Source organism: Bactrocera latifrons, unplaced genomic scaffold (genome assembly GCF_001853355.1).
Source record: "Bactrocera latifrons isolate USDA-ARS-PBARC rearing strain unplaced genomic scaffold, ASM185335v1 scaffold_117, whole genome shotgun sequence".
NCBI lineage: Eukaryota > Metazoa > Arthropoda > Insecta > Diptera > Tephritidae > Bactrocera > Bactrocera latifrons.
Window position 1 is genome coordinate 599,506 of NW_017534597.1, and position 20,123 is coordinate 619,628.

Genomic DNA, 20,123 nt, shown 5'->3' on the forward strand with positions numbered 1-20,123 from the left:
ATATGGTCACATACATTAGATGTAATTTTCCCTAAATATTTTTATTTTTTTAATTTGGTACAATTTGGTCATGTTATTCCATATTAAAAACAAAAGATATTTAAATGCATGTAAAACGCCATGGAATATCTTTAAACGTACATACAATATTTATTATTACATGTTTTTAGCGAAATAAATACAAGAAAAAATATTAGTTCCAAATGATGAAACGTGCATAGAGTCGCAGTTTTATAACATTTGATGCCAATCAATGCTTTCGTACATTTTGTAACAATAAAATTATTTTGAGCAATATTCCCGACTTATGTATATTAGTATGTGTTGGAAAAATTAATCCATGTTATGCTTAGGAAAATTAATTAAGGTTCAAAGGCTCATTCATACTATTCATGCATTATTATAAAAAACTATTTTATTCTCATAGCTATTTTTCTGTACCAAAACAGCTGAGAAATTTGTACCACGACTCACTCTTAAAAATTATGTATTCCATTATTATGTTAGCGTACGAAATCAAAAAATTGTATCCACCTAGAAGCTATGGTAAATATATCTATTATTTGTAAACTACAAATCTTCATCCATATGATCAACTTTCATGTTATTAAAATCTAGACGACACGTGTTATTATTGTCGACAAAGTCGTCTATATCTTCTAGCTCGTGATCAGAGAATTCGTCGCCCTCGTCTATGGTGTCAGCAGTACCAAAACTGTCAGCACTTGTACTATCAGTACTAGGTGGTGTCAATTCATTTTCTCTCTTACGATGTAGTAATTCTAACACTGGTGGAGGTTGCCATAGAACCAAAGCAGTACACGGCTTTTCAATTCTATTAAAAAGCGCTTCTGGTAGAAAGGTGGTTTTACGTTGTTGTTCATTAAAGTTTTTTAACTGCTCACACAAAGTTATCCTGTTCGCTTTGCGCAATTTTTCTTCCAACTCCTTAGCAGTTACTTGATAGTCTTTGTAGGTGAGATTAGTAAAACATTTACCAGTACTGGTACTGGGTGCATCATCACCTACCATAGAATTACTACAGGCATTTGAATTGTTCCCAATATAATCACTAGAGATGTGTAATCCATTGAAATGTGCGGTAATTTTTTCTTCAGAAATAAATTGTTTGATTGGTCTGCAAGTAATTTAGATTAGCCATTTAGATAAACCATTAACCAAGTATATGAACTTACATCAAGCTTTCTTCTTCTGATTTACGTTTTTGATGGAGAATTGCTCTGCTGTGTACTTCATCGTTGACTTGGGCGCTGAACTGCATTACACCATCTTGTCCAAAATTCGTACTAGCTAATTTCCACGGCATTGTATTAAGATTCCACGGTGTTGGCAAAGGAGTTGGCATCAAATGGGGGATTGTTGGTATTGGCTGCTGACATGGTGAAGTGGGGAAAATTTGTTGTCGAATTGTTGTTGCGGTTGCGGTAGAATCTGTTTCAGCTCTGCTGTTATATGCAAGCTGAATATTTATACAAAATATATATATTTATATATAATTCAGCTACTTACTTCATATTTTTTGAAGATGAATTTTACTTTAGCTTTTGCATCAAATTATCCCAAAATTTGAAGAAGTTTTCAATAACACTCGTTTTGTATTTTTAGATGCTCTTTTTATTTCACTTTTACTTTCTTCTTTTTCGAGAACTTTGCAGAGAATGTATTATACGTATAATATACGTTCTCTGTTTGCACCTTGCCATGTGTCACAAGAATGATAGAAATATATATTTAGCACATGTAAACTCTGTTCCCATAAAAGTACTAAGGTAATTGTTTTTTTAAATTTTATAGTAAGTAATATAAATACTGTTTCAATTCCCCAAAATTAAATGTTAAATAAACAAAAAAAAAAAAAAAAATTGTTCCTTCAATTAAATCTTGAATTTACCAAACGCACATCACTAATTTCGATATTTCATTATTTGTATTTACATTGGCACACCATAGTAATTAAGAAGGCATAATCCAATAATTCAAAGATTGACAAGAGTTGAAAACAAAATGCGGTATGCTCAAGTTGTGATTGGTCCAGCTGGTTGTGGCAAAGTAAGATAATAAAAAATGTATATAAAATGACACTAACTAACATATTTCCATGAATAAGTAGTCAACTTACTGCACATATATGCAGCGACATGCTCAAGACTCCAAACGTGCAATTGAAGTGGTTAACTTGGATCCAGCGGCAGAACATTTTGATTATCATCCGTTGGTGGATATTCGTGACTTAATTCAATTGGACGATGCAATGGAAGATGAAGAGCTTCATTATGGCCCAAATGGCGGTTTAGTATTTTGTCTGGAATACTTAATACAGAATCAAGATTGGTTAAAATCGCAATTATGCGGTGCAGATGATTCCGACAATGAAATTGTCGGAGAACCAGATGATGATTACATATTATTCGATATGCCAGGCCAAATAGAACTTTTCACTCACTTATCAATGGGCAAACAGTTAGTACAATTATTAGAATCCTGGAATTTCCGCATTTGTACAGTATTTCTAGTCGACTCGCAATTCATGGTGGACGGAGCTAAATTTTTATCGGGCACTATGGCTGCTCTTAGTGTGATGGCAAACATGGAAATGCCGCATGTAAATATATTAAGTAAAATGGATTTGCTCAGTAAAACAGCACGTAAACAGCTTGATAACTATTTGGACCCAGATCCGAAAGCTTTGTTGGGAGATGTAGCGCAATATTCGTCTTGGGGACGAACGTATCGTAAGCTTTCTGAGGCAATTGGAAATTTAATTGAGGACTTCAGGTAATGAATTTATGATCAAAAACGCTTGGTTGTAGTAGTAATTATTCGTTAGTACCACCTCGGCCACAACAGTTAATTTTACAAAAATAAAATGCACTTAAATAACTACCGTATAACGACCAATGAATTAACCCAGACTGGTCTGAATAGCCTTTGAATATGCTTTCTTATGAAAATCAATGCAATTGCGCCAAATGAACACAAATTTCCCTATCAAGGCTTCAGTTAGCCGAATCATATATTTGGGTTAAAATGAAAATTTGACGCAATACTTGATTGAACTTTTAAGCAAACACAACAATCATACATATGAATTTTATATCCGTAAAGTAACATAAAAGATTTATTCGCTTCAGAAGTTTTGATTTTTAATACTAACCTTCATTATAACGCAAAAGTAAAAAAATAATTAAAACGCCGTTTATTATCCTAGATAAAGCCGATTTTTAACGAATAAAAGTAACAATATCTACTTTTTTAATACGTAGGAGGGAGTAATTGCCTTGATATGATCATTTGTCATCAATTCAGCAATTTTACCGTTTTACCGAATCAATAAAATTTTATTTTGAACTATTGTGGTAACAGTAATTTTATCAACATGAATTGGAGCACTACCAGTAAAATAAATCTTAAGTTCAAGTAGCTCAAATGTTAATAGTGATTTATGTGAATGTGTTGCATCAGCACTTATACATATGCATGTATTTGTATTCATAGTACAGTAAATATAAATTTCCAATTTTATTCTTTTAATTTGCGCGTTGGATGAAATGGATGCTTCATGTGAGATAAATCAGGAGGATTTTTCTCGAATTCCGCAATTTCCTGCATTCCACCATTTGCAATTTTCCATAACTCAGGGTTTTCCAGCTTAAATGTTGTGTACCATTTCTGTACCAATGGATAAGGTGACAAATCAAAGGTTATTGCTTCTAGGCATAAAGTGGCTGACACTAAACTGAAATCAGCAATAGTCAAAAAATCTGCAGCAGCATACTTTGTGTTTCCATCTCGCAAATAAGTTTCAAAAACACTTAAGGCATTATTAACTTTTTTAAGACTCATATCGGTGCGTTGGTAATCGAAAAATATTGGTGCCATGCTATGAGCTGAAATGGCTGCATAGTAAAAGCCCATGTTGAAACAGAGTCGATGGTTCACAATAGCGCGCTTAGCTGCGTCCTTCGGATATAGATTGTTATTTGGTCCATATTTATCACAAATATACTGCATTATTGCAATGCTTTCGGATAAATAAAAGCCGTCATCGTCAAGCACAGGAATTTCTTTTTGCGGATTAATCTGCAAAAAAAATAAAATAAAAATAAAATATTAGTAATATACTAAAATTTAAGTATGTATAAAATATATTACTTTGGCATACTCCTCGGTCATATGTTCTCCTGCGATGAAATCGATATTAATCAATTCGTACGGAATGTTGAGAGCCTTAAGAACCATGCGAACTGCTAAAGATGGCGGACCATCGGACACGGCATACAATTTCATCGTCATACTTAATAGAAGAATGTAAATACTCTTTGTTAGATGGTAACTATATTAATGGTTATTAACAAATTAAAATCTGTCATTGGCTTGAAATTATTTTCCATAATTTGGAAGTCGTAACTTGTTTCGAAAAATTGTTGTTGCATCGCTACGCTATTATATGTATATCAAAGAACAAGTAAAACGCTCTTAGTCTTATGTAGAAGACAATATAAAAGTAGTCTTATATATACCACTATCAAGAATAATAAATGGTAACGGCTAAAAAAAAAAGTCGGTTATAATATGAAAAATTTTTCGATATATTATAAATTTATAAAAAGTGAAAGCAATTTGGTACCACAATTTTATATACCGTTCGAGCACTCTGATGGAAATGCTAAATATAACTGGTTTCAAGTAAAGCCAATAGCCAACTGTTTACCACTAACGAACGAAACATTATTGATGGTCGCTTGATATCTGAATGTAATAACAAAAGCTTAAGAAAGCTTTCAACATTTTCTAGTTCAATATTAGACGAATAAATCCAGTGTGACGTATTTTTAATACTAAGATAGAATTTGAAATTATAATATAGAAATAACAAAAACTTGAAATTAAAGTGTGCAATGTGTGTATATTACATATATGTAATTTAATTGCACTTTAATGCATTTATTTTTCAAGTTAGCACTTTAAAAACTGCAATTCATTTGAGTAATTGCTTTAAAAATTACTGCAATTCATTTGAGTAACTGCTTTAAAAATTACTGCGGACACCATTAAAACAGTTTGGCGCACCTGTGTAGGCGATATTTAAACTGTTGCAAGCGAATGTAATAAATTATAAGAAACCACAGTGTCATTGTAAATAGACTGACATATATACATATGTACATATACTATACATATTATATATTTGAATATTTATCCAGCCAGAGCTGAAAATTCCAGATACACGATATGTACATATGTATGTGTGTCCATTCAAATAATAATTAAATAGTCTTTCTTTGCTAATGGGTAATACATCTTTAAACTTTGGGGTATTTAAATTTTTTTTGTTGTAATCTCTAAACAAAATTTTTCTTTCATAAAAGTTTCAAGCTATACAATTCTCTACTTGCTGTAAATACCGACTATATATAGTATAATATTATAGACATACATATTAGCTTAACTTTAGGAATTTTTATATAACATATATTTTCTGCCCCATCATCTATAATCAATATTTAAATTACTAATTTAAATTTTTCAAAATGATGAAGTGTTACTTACCCTATTGCATCTTCGATTTCCGCATCGAAATTGTCTAATCCTTTTTTCGAACTATCCTTTCCCAATATTTTTGTGTATTTCGTATTCAGAGCATCCATTGATGCTGCTGCATATATTTTACGGGCATCGTTTTGCTCATTTTTTATTTCGTTATATAAACGCCGTTTAATATCTGACTCAATCACCGGATGTGTGTGATGGTTAGTTGTACGGAAAACACGAATCTCATTATCCACATTGATTGTGGATACACGACTTTTGCAATTAAGCTCCGGATCTTTGGATTTTATGCACGACCAATAGGTGCGATTATTCTGCGTACTTCTCAAATGGTAAATATAACCATCGACACATAATAATTCGCCGCCCTTGGCTGAACGCAAAGTTGACACATTGTTTACATTCATTTCTGTATCAATTGTTAAATTTGTATCTAATAAAGCTTTTTGATTTGCCGATAAGTCCAAATAATCTTCGTTTTTAATTGTACTTATGTCCAAATTATCATCATTACTGTATGTACCTATGTCTAAATATTCAACTTCCATTTCGTCTCCTGCAGTCATCTCTTCAACTAAATCTTGGTATGTAATGTTATAAACAATTTCTTGCTTTTGTAAAACTTCAGAAACATTTGGCATTGTATCTGTGTCACAAACAACAGATATTTTAGAGTTCTCACGCATTTCCTCCAAATTTGTAGGTAGAACAGTAGAACTATCTAGGTGATCGTCATCCGAGTCTAAAGCGCTAGAAAAGCTGGAAACAGTATTCTCACACAAATCCATTGTTGTTGAACTACTATTAATAGAAATTAGATTAAACTTAATACAATGTAAAACCAAGAATTGCGCTTAACTACTAGTCAAATTACCTTTTCGCCGTTTTTTCTTGTCCTGCATCACTGACTTGCTTACTCAGATGTCCGATTCTACGTTCAATGGTTTCTTTCGACTTTTCTACAATCTCCTTAAATTCTTTATTTAATCCATTTCCCGACTCGTTTAGAATATTTTCAGTTTTCAAGCCGGCCTTCTCTGCATTTTGCACAACAAAGCTTCTACACAAGCGCCGTTTAATATCTTGTGAATGATTCGAATGCAAATGCGAGCCGGACACTCGTATTATAATGGGACCTTTATGTGTCATTTCTGTCGTTACTCGAGCATTACATTTGTAAAACTTATCACGACGTAAAAGACATGTCCAATATGCCCGCCCATTGCGTGGACTTCGTGTATCCAAATGATAAATGTAATTATCAAGACAAAGAACCTTATGGCCTTTAGCCGAAGGTAAAAACGTAAATTTTGCTTTATCTAAGTCATATTTCGTGTTGGTTGATAGAGCTGCTAGAGGATCTTCTGAATAGGTGTAGGTGACAGGCAGCGCTTTTGTTCGAAATCGTTTGGCTTTCCCTTGGGTATTGCTAGGTGATTCTGTCGACGCATTTTTTATTTTAGCGTTCAAACTTTCAATTATACGCTTTTTCGGAGGTTTACTTAATGAAGTACCGCTTGCTAATGCGTCATTTTCTGCAATTTCCGATTCTTTAATTGTTCTGAATGCTTTATTTTCGTCTCCATTTTCAGTTAGTAAACTTATATTGTTTTTAAGGAGTAGTTTAGTCAATTTGGAAAGTGTGTACCCGTCATGACTATGATATACTATCTGATGCTCCTTTAAGCGATGAGTGTTATTCGTTAAGCACTCTGTAAGAATACGAGTCTTACATGGAGGATTTTGTCTTATACACTCCCAGCGATGAGTACTCGATGTAATGGATTTGGATTCTAAACGATATAAAAAACCGTCCACTGATATCATTTGGCGACCAAGTGCTGTTTTGAGCATATATAACTTTTGTTTCTAAAAATTTAAACATATTATGGGTTAATGAGCATGCCAAGTCTATCACAGTTTACTTAAAATTTTGGAACACTAAACCAAAAGCGGTAACTAAAGGTTTAACTTTTTCGAATGATTTCAAAATAAAACGAAAATAATATCATATATGTTGTGCTTACTTCGAAATTGAAGAATTTTCCTTGACTGTTACCGATGATAGATTTGTCGGAATACGTTTCAACTACTTTATTTTTATTAATTTCCTTTGGAAATATGTCGTCATCATCTGCAGGCCACTCATCAGATTCCGAATCTCCAACCCATCTTTGCTTATTGGAATCACTATCCTCGTCTGATAAATGCTCTCTCTGTTTAATACGTTTGCTTTTCAAAGTGCATGGTTTACCAGCCAAATCTGCACGAAGTTTTCGTTCCACTACTTTGGAAATTTCTTTTTCGGAACAGCGTTCATGCGTATGTTCATTCGTTACTCTCACTACCTTATGTTGAGACTCATCACCTTCCACTATAACAGTGGCTATTCTTGAACGGCATGGCTGGTATTTACTTTTCAACTTATTGCAGACCCATCGGCATCTTTTATTTCCGCGATCCACAAAATGATATAAGAAATTATCAACACATAACATATCAACGCCTTTCGCAGACCGCACCATTTGCACTTGCGATATATCCATTTGTGACATATTTCTATTATTAAATTTGAATGTTGATTAAATAACTGGTCTTTTGATTATATTTTGTATCCGGTTTATATATTAACAAAATCCCACGGAACAAAGAAAAATAGAGTGATTTTTGGATTTCTAGTGTGTCACAATTTTGTACACGGCTTGGTAAATACCAAAAAAAATCGTACTCAAAAATGGTTGCAAGAAATCTCCAATTTTAAGTTGGCTGCAATGTCAGAGTTGCCATACTTAAAATATAATAATCATTGCATAAATAATACATATTGAATACATTTAATGAACTTTACAAGTTTGATTAATTTCGAGTTATTATTCTATTAACGTACGATAGATTATACATACTTAAGTATGTGCATATAAATTTTTATTTGAAATAAGGTAATACATTAATGCGCTCTACCATTCAGTAATTTACTAATTTACTAACGTGATTATTATTAATTACTTTCAGTCTAGTAAGATTCGTTCCGTTGAACATTGACGATGAAGAAAGTATTCAGGACTTGCTTTTACAGATTGACAATGTAATACAATATGGAGAAGATGCTGACGTGAAAATACGTGACTTCGATCCCCCAGAGGAAGAAGAAAATTAAATTTTGGATTCAAAAATTCTTTAACGTCAATCCTCTTTTTTATTTTTATAATTAATAATTTTTCTATCTTGTAAATTTTCGTTTCGAATAAAATATACTATAAATTTTTTATTGTTTTTTACATTTTAATTTACAGTTGACAGAGAATATTTTGTAAAGTTATACACAAAACATTCATTTAAATTCGTTCAGTATCCATTACCAAGTTACCGTCTTTGTCTTTTAACCGAACGCGTCCATTTGAGTACCGCGTCTCCTGACTTCCGTCGGGATAAACGAGTTTGACTGTGCCATCCGGATATTCACGTCTCTTGTTAAGTTTGGTATGGATCTCTTTTTGACCATTTGGTAACATCAAAACTTTATCACCGTTTCGCATTTGTATCAAATTTGTGCCATCGGCAAAACGCCACTCTTCTAGTTTGTCTTTTTCGGCGGGGTTTGTAATTTTCACAGAATTGTCGGGCAAATGAATTTCTACAACTCCGTTCTTATAACGATGTTCGATTTGACCATTGGGAAATTCTAGAATTTCCAAGCCATCTAGATACGTCGTATGCCAGGTATTTGTTTCAGCATAGTAATATTTAACAGTCCCCTCATTGACATTAGTCTCTTTAATATCCTTGTTGAAGTATAACATACGAATGTTCATGCCATCCGATGAGATTTTTTTTAAATTACCATTGGGATATAAAATATCTTTACTGCCATCTGGATTAATAATTTCACGTCGATAATTTTCTTCAGGCTCTACAGCGCATTTACTAATCCTTTTTCTATTCGCTGCCATTGCTATATCGACGCTATTCGATTTTACATTAGGTCTGTCCGTTTCTTTATTCATATCGCTTTTGTAAATTACAGTATCTTTCGAGGTATTGGAATGACTTGTGCTTTCAACAGATTTTACATTTCTACAATTCTGGGTCTCTCTCAATTCGGAAATAATGTCGTCATCATCATCATTATCTGCTAAATCCCCTTCAGAGTCGTTAAACCGGTCATCAATATCCAATTTATACAAAGCACATGAATTTTCTGAATCGTTTTTTAAATCTGTTCTGCTGGTATTTCGTGTATTAGGTGGAGCTTTCATTATACGATGACTCTTTCCATTTGATTTTTGTGTAGATGAAGAGTGTAATGACTTCGAGTTCTTAACGCCAGATCGATTATTTAATTCGAAATATTCAGAGCTTGCATTGCATGCGTTTACGTTGGTCTGCTGATAGAATTAATTAAATTATTATTTTTTTAATAATTACTAATTATATTGGACTCGGCTATAAACGTGTAAGCCGTGCCTAAGACTATAAAGAATAAGAATTATATTAAACTACTCACCACTTTTGGCGCTAATTTTGCAATGTTTCTATTAATTTCCATAAGCATTTTATTGTTACCTTCCCTTTCGAGTTTCTGTTTCTCATTTTGTAATCGCTTATTTTCCTTAGTTAATCGTTCAATGTCCTCATATAGTTGCTTTTGATCGCGCTCCATGTTTCTTATTTGCACACGCAAACGCGCCTGCGCAGATGCATGTAATTGCTCCTTTTGTTTCAATTGACTTTGAAGCGTTTCTAATTCATCTTTGAGTCGTGCAATTTCCTTTCGTTCTTTGTTGGTTATAACTTGTTTTTGCACACGCATTTGGTGTTCAAATTTACGCCTCTCTTCTTCAATTTTCATTTTTTCATCATGCAGGTACATTTCCATTTGAATCTTATCGTCTTTTAAACGATCCAACGCTTCATTGCGTTCTTGACTAAAATGTGCTTTTTCCATTTCATATTCCTGTTTGGCTCGCAATAACTCAATGTTATTGTTCCGGAAGGAAGCTATTTCCTTTTCAAGCTCTTCCAGACGTAATTTAATAATGTTGCTCTTCTCTTGTAGTTCTTGCGTTAACGCAGATGGTGGCGAGGACATCAACATGTTTTGATCTGTTGTTTTGTCGTCGCCAGCACCTTTGCCGAGCAGTGCGCTAAAGAGAGCATCCTTGAATTGATGAAATAAATATGAACTTTTATTTGAGGACGTTTCTTCATCTAATATGGAATTGTTGGAAATTATATCTTCGCCATTTTCATATTTACAAGTTGAATTTTCTTCAGAAAAACGGACATGTAAATTCACTTTGTCGGCGTGTAATGTGGACTCGTTTCTAGATTCCGCACTTAGGTAAGTTAAAATACCAGGTGTTTGACATCTCTGGTCTCTATCGTCAGTGGCATCAGAAAAACTATTTTCGTCGTCAGAATCGCATCTTAACACCTCTTCGACAGTAGGTTGCAAGCGACAATTCGCATATCGACTATTTATAGACATTTCACTATCATTTACTTCATTTTTATCGTTATTCAGTTTATTGTTTAGGAATTTTCTTACACAACTGGAGTTCATATCTATAGCTCCTTGGTCAGCTTGCCGCTCAAGAAGTTCAAATATACTGAGATTTTCTTCATCATTACAATCATTTCTCCCAGAGTTAGATAAATTTTGTCGTATTTCGTGTATAGGTAAGGGTTTCAAATGTTGTGGATTGAGAACTTTTGACCAAGTAATTGCGACATATGGTTCAACTTGATGTTCCGTTCCATTTTCTTCAAAATCTTTACAGAATTTTGTGTCTTTAATTTCAGTCTCACCTAGCCGAACGTTGGGTAGGGTTATAGAAATTGCAGATGAATCTCCTTTCAAAGGTCTTGTATCCGGTGTAGAACTATTAGGAGGATTTGCATTGGCCAACATTTTATGAAATTGCTTCTCATTAACAACATGTTTTATTTCATCAATACAATCCATTTTATTAGTTTCTATCATTGAATTTTTTTGGGATGGTTTCACTCTTGGAGCTAACTTGCGTCGTTGGATGTTTTTAATTTTGGAATGTGCATCGGCATACTTATATCGTGGTAAATTATTTAGTCGCAATGATTCAGGTGAGATTTTATATCTTGCTTTTATGCCCTCTCCTCGTTTAAGATATGGTCTCTTGGGTTTTATATCTTTAACTTCAAAATGTTCATTATTGTAGTCAATACTGTTGTAATTTCTTTGATTTGCGAGTTCTCCTTGAGTTTTATTTCTAGTTTGAAATAATCTGCTTTCTATTTCTTTGATTTCACTGTCAGAACCAAAATCATCTTGAATTTCGAATTTTTTCAACTGATCCCCTGATGTGTCCCCACCGCCTTTGTCTGTATTCTGAATTATATCATTTCCATGTAAGAATCCCATTTTTTCATATATATCCTGGTGCTCTAAACCCAGCATTTTTCGCTGCATATTCTGGCGGTCGTCCAACAGACGTTTCTGTTCTTCCTGCCATTTGCTTAACTTTTCCAAACGCTTTACTATATTCACTTGTGAGTCCAGCATGTTGTTTTTGCAATTGGTTTGCAGCATTTTCAACATAAAATTTGCTGATGGTTAACAGTTTTATCAAAATAAATTGAATTATTCACATTCGTATATTTTAAATTGAAAATGTTATTTATTACAGTATAGGCAACCTAACAAGCTATTCGATAAATAGCAAATCAGGGATGAGTGTTTGGAAAAACATATTTCTACCGATTAAATATTATTTTGAAAGCTGACAATTTTTTTAATAATGGTAAAAAAAATTTAATTGTTGACATAGTGATTTGAATTATATATGAGTTTATCTAGGAGAATCGTTGATGCATTGATAACATAAATAATATTGAAAGATAATTTAAATTCTTTTTCGAACGAAAATATTCGCATGGAAATTGGTTGCTGGGCAAAAACTACGAATACAACTCTGTACACAAAGTTATTGACAATCATACTAAATATTTGGAACAGGATTGTTTTATATTATTATATTTTTATTAAATTGTAAAATGATTTATGTATGAATTGCTTAAAAATATTTCCCAAAGTGCAAAAAAAAAAAAATAATAATCAGTTGAGTTAATTTATTAGAACGTTATGAGCTTTAAAGATTTGGACTTCAGTACTACTCGACAGCTTGTTTTTATCGTGGTTGTTCTACTGACCATATTATTAGCAAAAAGGATATTCAGTGATTTTGAAAAAAATTCTTAAGAAAAACTTTTAGGAAAAAGGCGTGAGAAAAATGGCAACAGCGACTAATCGACGGGTTTCTTATTTTTACAATCCAGATGTAGGCAATTTTCACTATGGTCCCGGACATCCAATGAAGCCGCATCGCTTATCTGTTACACATAGCCTTGTTATGAATTATGGTCTCCATAAAAAAATGAAAATCTATCGACCTTACAAGTAAGAAAGCTTTTTATTTTGTAAACACCTATATAAATATGATATATTCTATTTTTAGAGCGAGCGCTCAGGACATGCTTCGTTTCCATAGTGAGGAATATATAGACTTTCTTCAAAAAGTCACTCCCCAAAATATTCAGTGCAATAGTAAGTAATTGAATATTTTTTATAACATATAACATATTTATGTGTATTTTTGATAATCTTAGCCGTAGGATATACAAAATATCTGTCTCACTTTAGCGTGGGTGAAGATTGTCCAGTCTTTGATGGTTTATTTGAGTTTTGCGCGATGTATACGGGCGCTTCTCTGGAGGGCGCCCAGAAGTTGAATCACAATCACAGTGATATATGTATAAATTGGTCCGGAGGCTTGCACCATGCAAAAAAATTTGAAGCATCAGGTTTGAATTAAATTTATGAAACAAAATAATTTTACAAAATAATTTTACATTTTCCTTTTAGGTTTCTGTTATGTTAACGATATTGTGATAGGCATACTTGAACTACTTAAATACAATCCACGAGTTTTGTATATTGATATCGACGTGCACCATGGCGATGGCGTACAAGAGGCATTTTATCTCACGGACCGCGTTATGACTGTATCCTTTCATAAATATGGGAATTATTTCTTCCCTGGAACGGGAGATATGTACGAAATTGGAGCGGAATCTGGGCGATATTACAGCGTAAATGTACCACTAAAAGAAGGCATTGACGACCACAGTTATTTTCAAGTTTTTAAACCAATCATTTCGGCGGTGATGGATTTTTATCGCCCAACAGCCATCGTGTTACAATGTGGTGCAGACTCGCTTGCGGGTGATCGGCTGGGATGTTTTTCTCTCAGTACCCGTGGACACGGAGAGTGTGTTAAGTTCGTTAAGGAGCTGAATGTGCCAACATTGGTAGTTGGAGGTGGGGGTTACACTTTACGCAATGTAGCTCGGTGCTGGACTCACGAAACATCATTACTTGTGGACGAAAATATATCCAATGATTTGCCAATGTCCGAGTATTTGGAATTTTTTGCGCCGGATTTCACTCTTCATCCTGATGTAAACTCACGCCAAGAGAACGCTAACTCTAAACAATATTTGGAATTGATAGTGAAACATGTTTATGAGAATTTAAAAATGTGTCAACATTCGCCAAGCGTGCAAATGGTGCAAATTCCCCCAGATTCTATTGACATGGAAGAAGTACGGGTTAAGGAAGAATCTGACCCAGATGTTCGAATATCACAGGCGGAAGACGACAAAATGGTGGAGCCAAAAAATGAATTCTACAGTGGAGATACCGATCAAGATAAAGGCGATACGGCTGAAAGTTAAAATATATTTTTCGGATAGTATGATAGGAAAGCTATTTTTAATATATAAAAGTTCATTTCTACTTATAATAAAAGTTTTTTTAAACTATTGGATGGTTGAAAATTAGTTGTTGTAACGGCAGAAATTCTGCCGAGTTGACAGTCCTTGGCCGGATAAAATCCGGGTCCGTTCCGGTTTTCGTAGACCCGACTGTCGTGGGAACGGGTTGTTTGAATTATTTTTGGAAAACTAGTGCTATTGTTCGGTTATTTAGTGTTATTCCTTATGGATATTCATTCATATTTAAGACCTGCTTAAAATATTTGGTTATAAAACAATATTTGTTTATTTTGCAATCTACATTTATTAGGTAATTCGAAAAAAATACCATTTATATCTAAAAACATTATGGCATTTAGCACAAAATACTTTTGATATATATACGAACTTGACTCGACGCTATAAGTATCTTGAATGGATAATGCAAACCTATGCATATATTGAATGGTTTTACCAACCCGTTGTCGTGTTGGCTAAGCGACGCATTCGACGTGTATTGCGATCTTGATCACGTATTTTCTTCTCCATTTCTGCATCCGTTAGTGTTTCGAGAAATGGTGCCCATGCATCAGCATCACTGGGATTACGGAAGGGAACATCTATAGTAGATAGAGGAGCTTCACTAAAAGCATAAGTACGACAATGCCAAGACAATTGGCCGCGTATGCTGTACGCTATTGCTGTTACAAATTCTCCTCCCAAACCAAGCTCAGCACATAACTTTATAGCAAATTCCTCGGGATTATTATTCTTTTCAGACATATCCCATTCAACTTGATCCACAAGTGATGTATTTCCGACGTGAATATTAAGTTTAACGATAACTCGCTGATCGCAGCTTTCTTCAAGTATCGGAGGCTCATTAGGAAAAGCTTCTATTTGCTGTCGAATGGCCTGAGCAATTGCAGGAACAAAAGGTATGGGGTTTAAATCCAAATCATCGCAAAGTACTTCAGCAAATTGTTCTGGTGTTATCATACTCTCTTCAAATATATACATATAATTATAAAATACTATTAAGAAATTCTAAAAAAAAAATCAATAACATACCATTTTTATTCCATGTGAAGGTATCACGTAATTTTTGACCTTCCAATTCCATATCCAAACGTATGGGTACTAAACATTCTTTTTGTGCAGCGTTTTCAATGTTAGCTGTTGGGTCGGTATCATCAAAACACATAGGGAATGTACGAACTTTCTTGGTATGAACGCGGTTACGATTTATTGGTGTGGCTTGTGGGACTGCGTCCAAATGACTAGAATTCGGCATAGTGGGAACATATTGTGGCTGCTTTTTAGATTTATTTTCACGTGGTAATGGTGCTTCCGATGTGTTTACAGATATAGCTCGATATCTATGTGAATTATCCATTAAAATATATATACAGTTAAGTATTGAAAAATCACTTACTTTTCATCATTTCCTGCAATTATATCGTCTACTTCTACGGCCCGTAGCAGTGATACAGAACTCGCTAATATGTGTGAACTCAGTCCGGAGTCTGCTAGCCTTTTACGTTCTTCATTGGAAAGTACCAACCGCGTCATACCGGGATACTTTTTATAAAGGATACCCCGGAATAAACGCATATAGTTTCCCACTTCAGAGCCGACATAGTAGTATTCACCACCTTCTTCCAGCTGAAAAGCCACAGGCTTGTCTCCATACGTTTGTAACGCCATTTCTTAAAAGTGAATCCGGAAAATAAATTCTATATTTTTTCACTGAAGTCAATTCACTTTACTTCAAAACGCCGAAAACTAACAATAAAACATAAGAAGTGCAATAATGGCGAATCTCAAAAGAGATGCCAACATCATCAAAATATACAATATCGAATTTTAAATTATGGACTGACGATAATTTGACGATAGTACGAATATTTATTTATATTTTTTCTGTGCTCTGTATAAGGTTATTCTTCATAATTAATCTAAATTCTTTTACTGCAGTACTGTATGTTATAATACGGTTCAAACGTGGAAATGTTTATTCCATTTTCTTAGTAAATTTCTTTAGAGCTGCCGATTCAATTTACACAGAGAAATTTACCGTATTTTCATACTCAGCAGGTTACACTACTTTATACTCATTACAATAAATTATGCGCCGAAAGAAAAAGATAAATGATCACCAAACACAAACTTTTGGTTAATTTGACCTTACAAACTCAGAAATATTAACAGAAATTTCTGACTTCAGCACAAACAAGTTAATACATATGTATATATATCCAACGATATCGTTGAAATCGTTATGCTCGATATTTTTTAATTCACTATCGATATTTATGAAACCTGCCACTTAAACAGCTGATTGATTAGACATAATTAAACCTTGCTGCAACTTCTTTAATAGTGCAATACCAAAAAAATGTCACTATTTCGATTATCCTTACGAATTTTAAATCAAAATAAAGGACTAACACGTTTACCAGTGCTGGGTAAATAATATTGAAGAATAATTTTTCAGAATAAATAATTTTTTATTCTGTACACTTAGATCAAACACGTTGCTTTAAACGTTGGGTGGCGCCGACATTACGTGAACTTCGTAGGCGACAAAAAAAATTGGGACCCCAGCTGCCCCAACCACGATCCGGTTTTATTGAATGGAATTATCGTGCTGAGTTGTTTGCTTTTGGCAAACGACTACATGAAGAATTTGATTTAGAAATGCTGCAGGCAGCTTTCACACAGCCCTCGTATGTGCAAAAAGAGCAAGTGCGGCAACGTGATCTTGGTGTTGTCGAAACAGACGTAGTAATTAAAGATAACTATGAATTGTCCGAACGAGGTGCATATTTAGCAAATGAGTGTGTCCGTGCATATTTGCGCCATTCATTTCCAAATGTTCCTGTGGTTGGTATAAATGCCTTCACAGATTATTTGCTAAGCACTGGAATGCTATCACATATAGCCACACATCTAGGTATGACAGAATTGTTACTTGATGACAATTATCCGCCTGAACAAGAATCCTTGGCTCGTTCATTACTTGCTGTTATCGGTACAATCGAGCAATGTAGTGGACAAGAACAAGCATTTCTTTTTATACGAGATTTTGTATGTACACAAATGAATCAACGCGATTTACTTGAAATATGGAGCATTGATGATCCAGAGCTTATGTTAAAGCAAATTTGTGAAGAAAGAAATTTGGGTGAAATAGAACCGCGTTTAATCGGTGATTGTGGCAAAAATACTCTCCTTGCTGCATACCACGTGGGATTATATGCAAATAAAAAACTGATTGGTCGTGGTAAGTTGTAATCTGATAAATAAATTTTTCAGAGTAAAATATTGGGAAACTATGTATATATTTACGTTTTTTATGAAGATTTGAATCAAGTTGTTTTATATTATTTTGAATATCTTGTACATAAATGTTACTAAACAAATTATTTGATTTTAGGTTTTGGTGAAGATGTGGCAACTGCTACAAAAGTGGCTTCCCTAAATGCTCTCCAGGAAATTTTCGGTATACAAGATAACATGCGTCCCCTTAATTTCCAAGCACACCTAAAGCCAGAAGTTCGTAATGCTATAGCATAAATAGGTTTAAAAATGAAGTTTATTACCTAATCCCTATGGGTCTAAGTCTTTGGAATAAAATGTAAATATCCGAGCTCAACAAACAAAATCTTTGAAGTTTATTTTCCGAATTGTTTGAAATGTCTTTATATGTATATACACAAACATTTTGTTATAGAGAAATAATTTATGCACTAAATGTAGACTACTTAAACTTACTACTCTTATCAACTTGTGTTACCAAAATTAGGCTATGTCAATCTACACCATCCCATCTGTTAACCAACCGTAAGTTAGAATAACAAACTATTCTTGATATTTATATTATTTGACGTCGGGCTTAGTGCCATTATTCGTTCCAGTACTAGATGAGAGCCCGGTACCGGGTTCTTCAGGTTTACTTTCAAGAGAAAAAGGGGGTATTTTACAATCAAAAGTGTGACCGTCTTCACGCTCTAAACGAAATGTACCCCACATGTGACCGCTAGGTGCCTGCAAACTGACATGACTGCTGTATTGAAATGCCGGAAGACGTGGACTAAGTATTGGCTCTTGACCGACAACGCCACGTCCACGTACCGTTTCTAATGTGCCTGATAGGGAGAAAATTCTCCAATGGCGTTCACGTAACTGGACGCTAAGCACACCTAAATTCTCCAAACGAATGCAGTAGCGCCACTAAAATTAAATAATATTAAACATACATATATTTTTATAATTTTTTATAGTGCATGCATACCCAATAAACAGAGGAAGCGGGAGTTTCCCGACAACCCATATAGAACGGTATGACAGTTACACGTATATTATCTGTAGTCTCCTTATGAACATCGCTCAATTCCAACCAAGGATGGTTTTTTTCCTGCCAGGCTTTCAATGTATCCTGTCCCTCGAACGGTGGATCTTTGCCTGGGACATGCGTTAGGAATTTATCGAAAAGTTCATGTTGTAGGGGATGTTTTTCTCCCGACGTATATGGCATTACATCGTCGTGGGCAACATAGTCAAGACCAGGAATAGCATATAGGCTGCGGTTGGAATCCTGATTTCCCAGAAATGTTACAGCCTCAGTTTGTGCGCGCTTCAAAAAAAAAAATGGAAAATATTAAAACTAAAAAATTTAAATTTAACGATTGATTAGAGGTTTTATTTACAATGTATGGGCAATCGCGTGAATCGATCAGTACTTGGTAGAAGGTGTGAACTTTGCCTTTCACTTCTTTTACCGACGAATCTGTACTACTGGTGGACGAAGATGAGTTGTCACTTTCACCTCCATTAGTTGCATGAGCTTCTGAATTTCCTTGTTCACTTGATGCTTCTCTTATAGCGCTATTTTTACTTTTTTCTGCTGCAATGGCCCCAGTGGACGACTTATCAGCATTTACTCTTTGTTTCTGCTTGTTGGGATTATGTAGATCGCGGTCATACACTCGTGCAGACCATGGAAAAAGCACAACCCCACGGTAACCAAATATGCGATGTAGGAATAACTGACCTGTCTCATATTTTCCATCTAGTTTGACTGACTCCAATCGCCCTACTTCAGCTAATCTATATGATATTGGAAAATCATAGAGAGCTATTTGTACAACGTTTGCAATATGTTATGTAATTCAAAGAAACCTATAATATGAACCCCTAACTGCGTCACTTTATTAAAGGAAAATGCGCATTAATTGCGTTTAGTAAGGAAAACGCTATATGGTTTCATAACGTTAAATGAACATATGAAAAAATATACTTACTTGGCGAGTTTTGATCCCTGCTGTGAAAATTGCCGAAGTAAAATAATATCACAATTTCCTAAAACTGCTAATGGTACTAAAACCCGTCCTAAATTATTGTTTCTAAACGTTTTAGTAAATAAACTATTCATGTTTTGTGTTTTCCTTTAGTGCTTTTCACTCATCAGCGGTCACAACAAATCGGTTCATTCACTAATAGTTTAGTCCTTTGGGTTAAATGTTTAAGAAATTTTGAAAGTTCTTCTAGACATAAAATATTTTTATGGAATATTTATGAATGCTGTTTTTTGTGTTTTGTTAAGTTAATGCACCAAATAAAGAAGTTTAAATGTTTTCATGGCTGATTTTTAGCGAAAATACTCCAAAGTTGTCTGCTATAGTTTTTCTAATTGGTACTGTAAAAGTTTGGCAGCACTGATATATTATACGTTCTCTGGAGGTTCACTAAACGGACAA

The 20,123-nt window shown here is 34.1% G+C and overlaps 9 protein-coding genes across 18 annotated transcripts in view; 4 read left to right on the forward strand and 5 right to left on the reverse strand.

The window, feature by feature from the left end:
* Positions 1-8,645, forward strand: part of LOC108977623 (protein Red) — a 31,253-nt gene extending 22,608 nt beyond the window's left edge. Inside the window, exon 3 of the mRNA XM_018947394.1 lies at positions 8,584-8,645. The gene's annotated coding sequence lies outside the window, so the exon portion shown is untranslated. The remainder of the gene's footprint in view (positions 1-8,583) is intronic.
* LOC108977649 lies at positions 127-1,680 on the reverse strand. Of its 3 annotated transcripts, none has more exons than XM_018947449.1 (3): positions 1,531-1,680; positions 1,197-1,463; positions 127-1,138 (listed from the first exon to the last, which is right to left on the reverse strand). In XM_018947449.1, the coding sequence occupies exons 1-3, from the start codon at positions 1,533-1,535 to the stop codon at positions 571-573; spliced, it is 840 nt and encodes a 279-aa protein (XP_018802994.1). In that variant the 5' UTR covers positions 1,536-1,680; the 3' UTR covers positions 127-570. The 3 variants fall into 3 exon arrangements, with proteins under 3 accessions (XP_018802994.1, XP_018803004.1, XP_018802983.1); XM_018947459.1 differs by having other exon boundaries at positions 1,197-1,480; positions 1,531-1,679; XM_018947438.1 differs by having other exon boundaries at positions 1,197-1,466; positions 1,531-1,678.
* LOC108977639 (GPN-loop GTPase 3) lies at positions 1,702-8,777 on the forward strand. 2 transcript variants are annotated; one of them, XM_018947423.1, is made up of 4 exons: positions 1,702-1,790; positions 1,972-2,070; positions 2,132-2,796; positions 8,584-8,777. In XM_018947423.1, exons 2-4 carry the CDS (start codon positions 2,026-2,028, stop codon positions 8,726-8,728), a joined length of 855 nt encoding a protein of 284 aa, XP_018802968.1. In that variant the 5' UTR covers positions 1,702-1,790; positions 1,972-2,025; the 3' UTR covers positions 8,729-8,777. The 2 variants fall into 2 exon arrangements, with proteins under 2 accessions (XP_018802968.1, XP_018802959.1); XM_018947414.1 differs by lacking the exon at positions 1,702-1,790 and having other exon boundaries at positions 1,879-2,070.
* On the reverse strand, positions 3,203-8,305 carry LOC108977593 (glutathione S-transferase 1-1). Of its 4 annotated transcripts, none has more exons than XM_018947347.1 (5): positions 7,599-8,305; positions 6,446-7,440; positions 5,572-6,369; positions 4,174-4,315; positions 3,203-4,101 (listed from the first exon to the last, which is right to left on the reverse strand). In XM_018947347.1, the coding sequence occupies exons 1-5, from the start codon at positions 8,124-8,126 to the stop codon at positions 3,541-3,543; spliced, it is 3,024 nt and encodes a 1,007-aa protein (XP_018802892.1). In that variant the 5' UTR covers positions 8,127-8,305; the 3' UTR covers positions 3,203-3,540. The 4 variants fall into 4 exon arrangements, with proteins under 4 accessions (XP_018802892.1, XP_018802883.1, XP_018802900.1 ...); XM_018947338.1 differs by having other exon boundaries at positions 5,572-6,372; positions 7,599-8,304; XM_018947355.1 differs by lacking the exons at positions 5,572-6,369; positions 6,446-7,440; positions 7,599-8,305 and adding an exon at positions 4,664-4,762.
* Positions 8,778-8,814: 37 nt separating the features above from the next.
* Positions 8,815-12,252, reverse strand: LOC108977657 (centromere protein J). Of its 2 annotated transcripts, none has more exons than XM_018947476.1 (2): positions 10,076-12,252; positions 8,815-9,953 (listed from the first exon to the last, which is right to left on the reverse strand). In XM_018947476.1, exons 1-2 carry the CDS (start codon positions 12,146-12,148, stop codon positions 8,907-8,909), a joined length of 3,120 nt encoding a protein of 1,039 aa, XP_018803021.1. In that variant the 5' UTR covers positions 12,149-12,252; the 3' UTR covers positions 8,815-8,906. The 2 variants fall into 2 exon arrangements, with proteins under 2 accessions (XP_018803021.1, XP_018803016.1); XM_018947471.1 differs by having other exon boundaries at positions 8,815-9,956.
* Positions 12,253-12,475: 223 nt separating this feature from the next.
* LOC108977671 (histone deacetylase 3) lies at positions 12,476-14,379 on the forward strand. Of its 3 annotated transcripts, none has more exons than XM_018947502.1 (5): positions 12,476-12,523; positions 12,886-13,006; positions 13,065-13,153; positions 13,216-13,410; positions 13,472-14,379. In XM_018947502.1, exons 2-5 carry the CDS (start codon positions 12,921-12,923, stop codon positions 14,341-14,343), a joined length of 1,242 nt encoding a protein of 413 aa, XP_018803047.1. In that variant the 5' UTR covers positions 12,476-12,523; positions 12,886-12,920; the 3' UTR covers positions 14,344-14,379. The 3 variants fall into 3 exon arrangements, with proteins under 3 accessions (XP_018803047.1, XP_018803034.1, XP_018803039.1); XM_018947494.1 differs by lacking the exon at positions 12,476-12,523 and adding an exon at positions 12,637-12,667; XM_018947489.1 differs by lacking the exon at positions 12,476-12,523 and having other exon boundaries at positions 12,572-13,006.
* Positions 14,380-14,668: 289 nt separating this feature from the next.
* Positions 14,669-16,203, reverse strand: LOC108978064 (SWI/SNF-related matrix-associated actin-dependent regulator of chromatin subfamily B member 1). The gene is made up of 3 exons (XM_018948159.1): positions 15,797-16,203; positions 15,433-15,740; positions 14,669-15,365 (listed from the first exon to the last, which is right to left on the reverse strand). The coding sequence occupies exons 1-3, from the start codon at positions 16,066-16,068 to the stop codon at positions 14,833-14,835; spliced, it is 1,113 nt and encodes a 370-aa protein (XP_018803704.1). The 5' UTR covers positions 16,069-16,203; the 3' UTR covers positions 14,669-14,832.
* A 488-nt stretch (positions 16,204-16,691) lies between these two features.
* Positions 16,692-18,028, forward strand: LOC108978066 (39S ribosomal protein L44, mitochondrial). The gene is made up of 3 exons (XM_018948161.1): positions 16,692-16,829; positions 16,889-17,647; positions 17,801-18,028. The coding sequence occupies exons 1-3, from the start codon at positions 16,760-16,762 to the stop codon at positions 17,938-17,940; spliced, it is 969 nt and encodes a 322-aa protein (XP_018803706.1). The 5' UTR covers positions 16,692-16,759; the 3' UTR covers positions 17,941-18,028.
* On the reverse strand, positions 18,009-20,075 carry LOC108978065 (polymerase delta-interacting protein 2). The gene is made up of 4 exons (XM_018948160.1): positions 19,668-20,075; positions 19,074-19,473; positions 18,659-19,000; positions 18,009-18,597 (listed from the first exon to the last, which is right to left on the reverse strand). Exons 1-4 carry the CDS (start codon positions 19,796-19,798, stop codon positions 18,244-18,246), a joined length of 1,227 nt encoding a protein of 408 aa, XP_018803705.1. The 5' UTR covers positions 19,799-20,075; the 3' UTR covers positions 18,009-18,243.
* Positions 20,076-20,123: the final 48 nt, after the last annotated feature.

What these genes read in the sequence shown, in the direction of transcription:
- LOC108977649 (XM_018947438.1), bottom strand. An exon ending in TCAGAAGAAGAAAGCTTGAT is followed by an intron (nt 1,139 to 1,196) that starts GTAAGTTCATAT and finishes AATTACTTGCAG; the next exon opens with ACCAATCAAACAATTTATTT.
- LOC108977639 (XM_018947423.1), top strand. Translation starts at nt 2,026, where the DNA reads ATGCGGTATGCTCAAGTTGTGATTGGTCCAGCTGGTTGTGGCAAA. An exon ending in GTCCAGCTGGTTGTGGCAAA is followed by an intron (nt 2,071 to 2,131) that starts GTAAGATAATAA and finishes ATGAATAAGTAG; the next exon opens with TCAACTTACTGCACATATAT. An exon ending in AATTTAATTGAGGACTTCAG is followed by an intron (nt 2,797 to 8,583) that starts GTAATGAATTTA and finishes AATTACTTTCAG; the next exon opens with TCTAGTAAGATTCGTTCCGT.
- LOC108977593 (XM_018947338.1), bottom strand. Translation starts at nt 8,126, where the DNA reads ATGTCACAAATGGATATATCGCAAGTGCAAATGGTGCGGTCTGCGAAA. An exon ending in GAAAATTCTTCAATTTCGAA is followed by an intron (nt 7,441 to 7,598) that starts GTAAGCACAACA and finishes TTAAATTTTTAG; the next exon opens with AAACAAAAGTTATATATGCT. An exon ending in CAAGAAAAAACGGCGAAAAG is followed by an intron (nt 6,373 to 6,445) that starts GTAATTTGACTA and finishes TTCTATTAATAG; the next exon opens with TAGTTCAACAACAATGGATT.
- LOC108977657 (XM_018947471.1), bottom strand. Translation starts at nt 12,148, where the DNA reads ATGTTGAAAATGCTGCAAACCAATTGCAAAAACAACATGCTGGACTCA. An exon ending in CAAAATTAGCGCCAAAAGTG is followed by an intron (nt 9,957 to 10,075) that starts GTGAGTAGTTTA and finishes TAATTCTATCAG; the next exon opens with CAGACCAACGTAAACGCATG.
- LOC108977671 (XM_018947489.1), top strand. Translation starts at nt 12,840, where the DNA reads ATGGCAACAGCGACTAATCGACGGGTTTCTTATTTTTACAATCCAGAT. An exon ending in CCAAAATATTCAGTGCAATA is followed by an intron (nt 13,154 to 13,215) that starts GTAAGTAATTGA and finishes TGATAATCTTAG; the next exon opens with CCGTAGGATATACAAAATAT. An exon ending in AAAAAAATTTGAAGCATCAG is followed by an intron (nt 13,411 to 13,471) that starts GTTTGAATTAAA and finishes TTTTCCTTTTAG; the next exon opens with GTTTCTGTTATGTTAACGAT.
- LOC108978064 (XM_018948159.1), bottom strand. Translation starts at nt 16,068, where the DNA reads ATGGCGTTACAAACGTATGGAGACAAGCCTGTGGCTTTTCAGCTGGAA. An exon ending in ATTGCAGGAAATGATGAAAA is followed by an intron (nt 15,741 to 15,796) that starts GTAAGTGATTTT and finishes TAATTCACATAG; the next exon opens with ATATCGAGCTATATCTGTAA. An exon ending in CTTCACATGGAATAAAAATG is followed by an intron (nt 15,366 to 15,432) that starts GTATGTTATTGA and finishes ATATATTTGAAG; the next exon opens with AGAGTATGATAACACCAGAA.
- LOC108978066 (XM_018948161.1), top strand. Translation starts at nt 16,760, where the DNA reads ATGTCACTATTTCGATTATCCTTACGAATTTTAAATCAAAATAAAGGA. An exon ending in AACACGTTTACCAGTGCTGG is followed by an intron (nt 16,830 to 16,888) that starts GTAAATAATATT and finishes CTGTACACTTAG; the next exon opens with ATCAAACACGTTGCTTTAAA. An exon ending in TAAAAAACTGATTGGTCGTG is followed by an intron (nt 17,648 to 17,800) that starts GTAAGTTGTAAT and finishes ATTTGATTTTAG; the next exon opens with GTTTTGGTGAAGATGTGGCA.
- LOC108978065 (XM_018948160.1), bottom strand. Translation starts at nt 19,798, where the DNA reads ATGAATAGTTTATTTACTAAAACGTTTAGAAACAATAATTTAGGACGG. An exon ending in CAGGGATCAAAACTCGCCAA is followed by an intron (nt 19,474 to 19,667) that starts GTAAGTATATTT and finishes AATATCATATAG; the next exon opens with ATTAGCTGAAGTAGGGCGAT. An exon ending in CACGCGATTGCCCATACATT is followed by an intron (nt 19,001 to 19,073) that starts GTAAATAAAACC and finishes TTTTTTTTGAAG; the next exon opens with CGCGCACAAACTGAGGCTGT.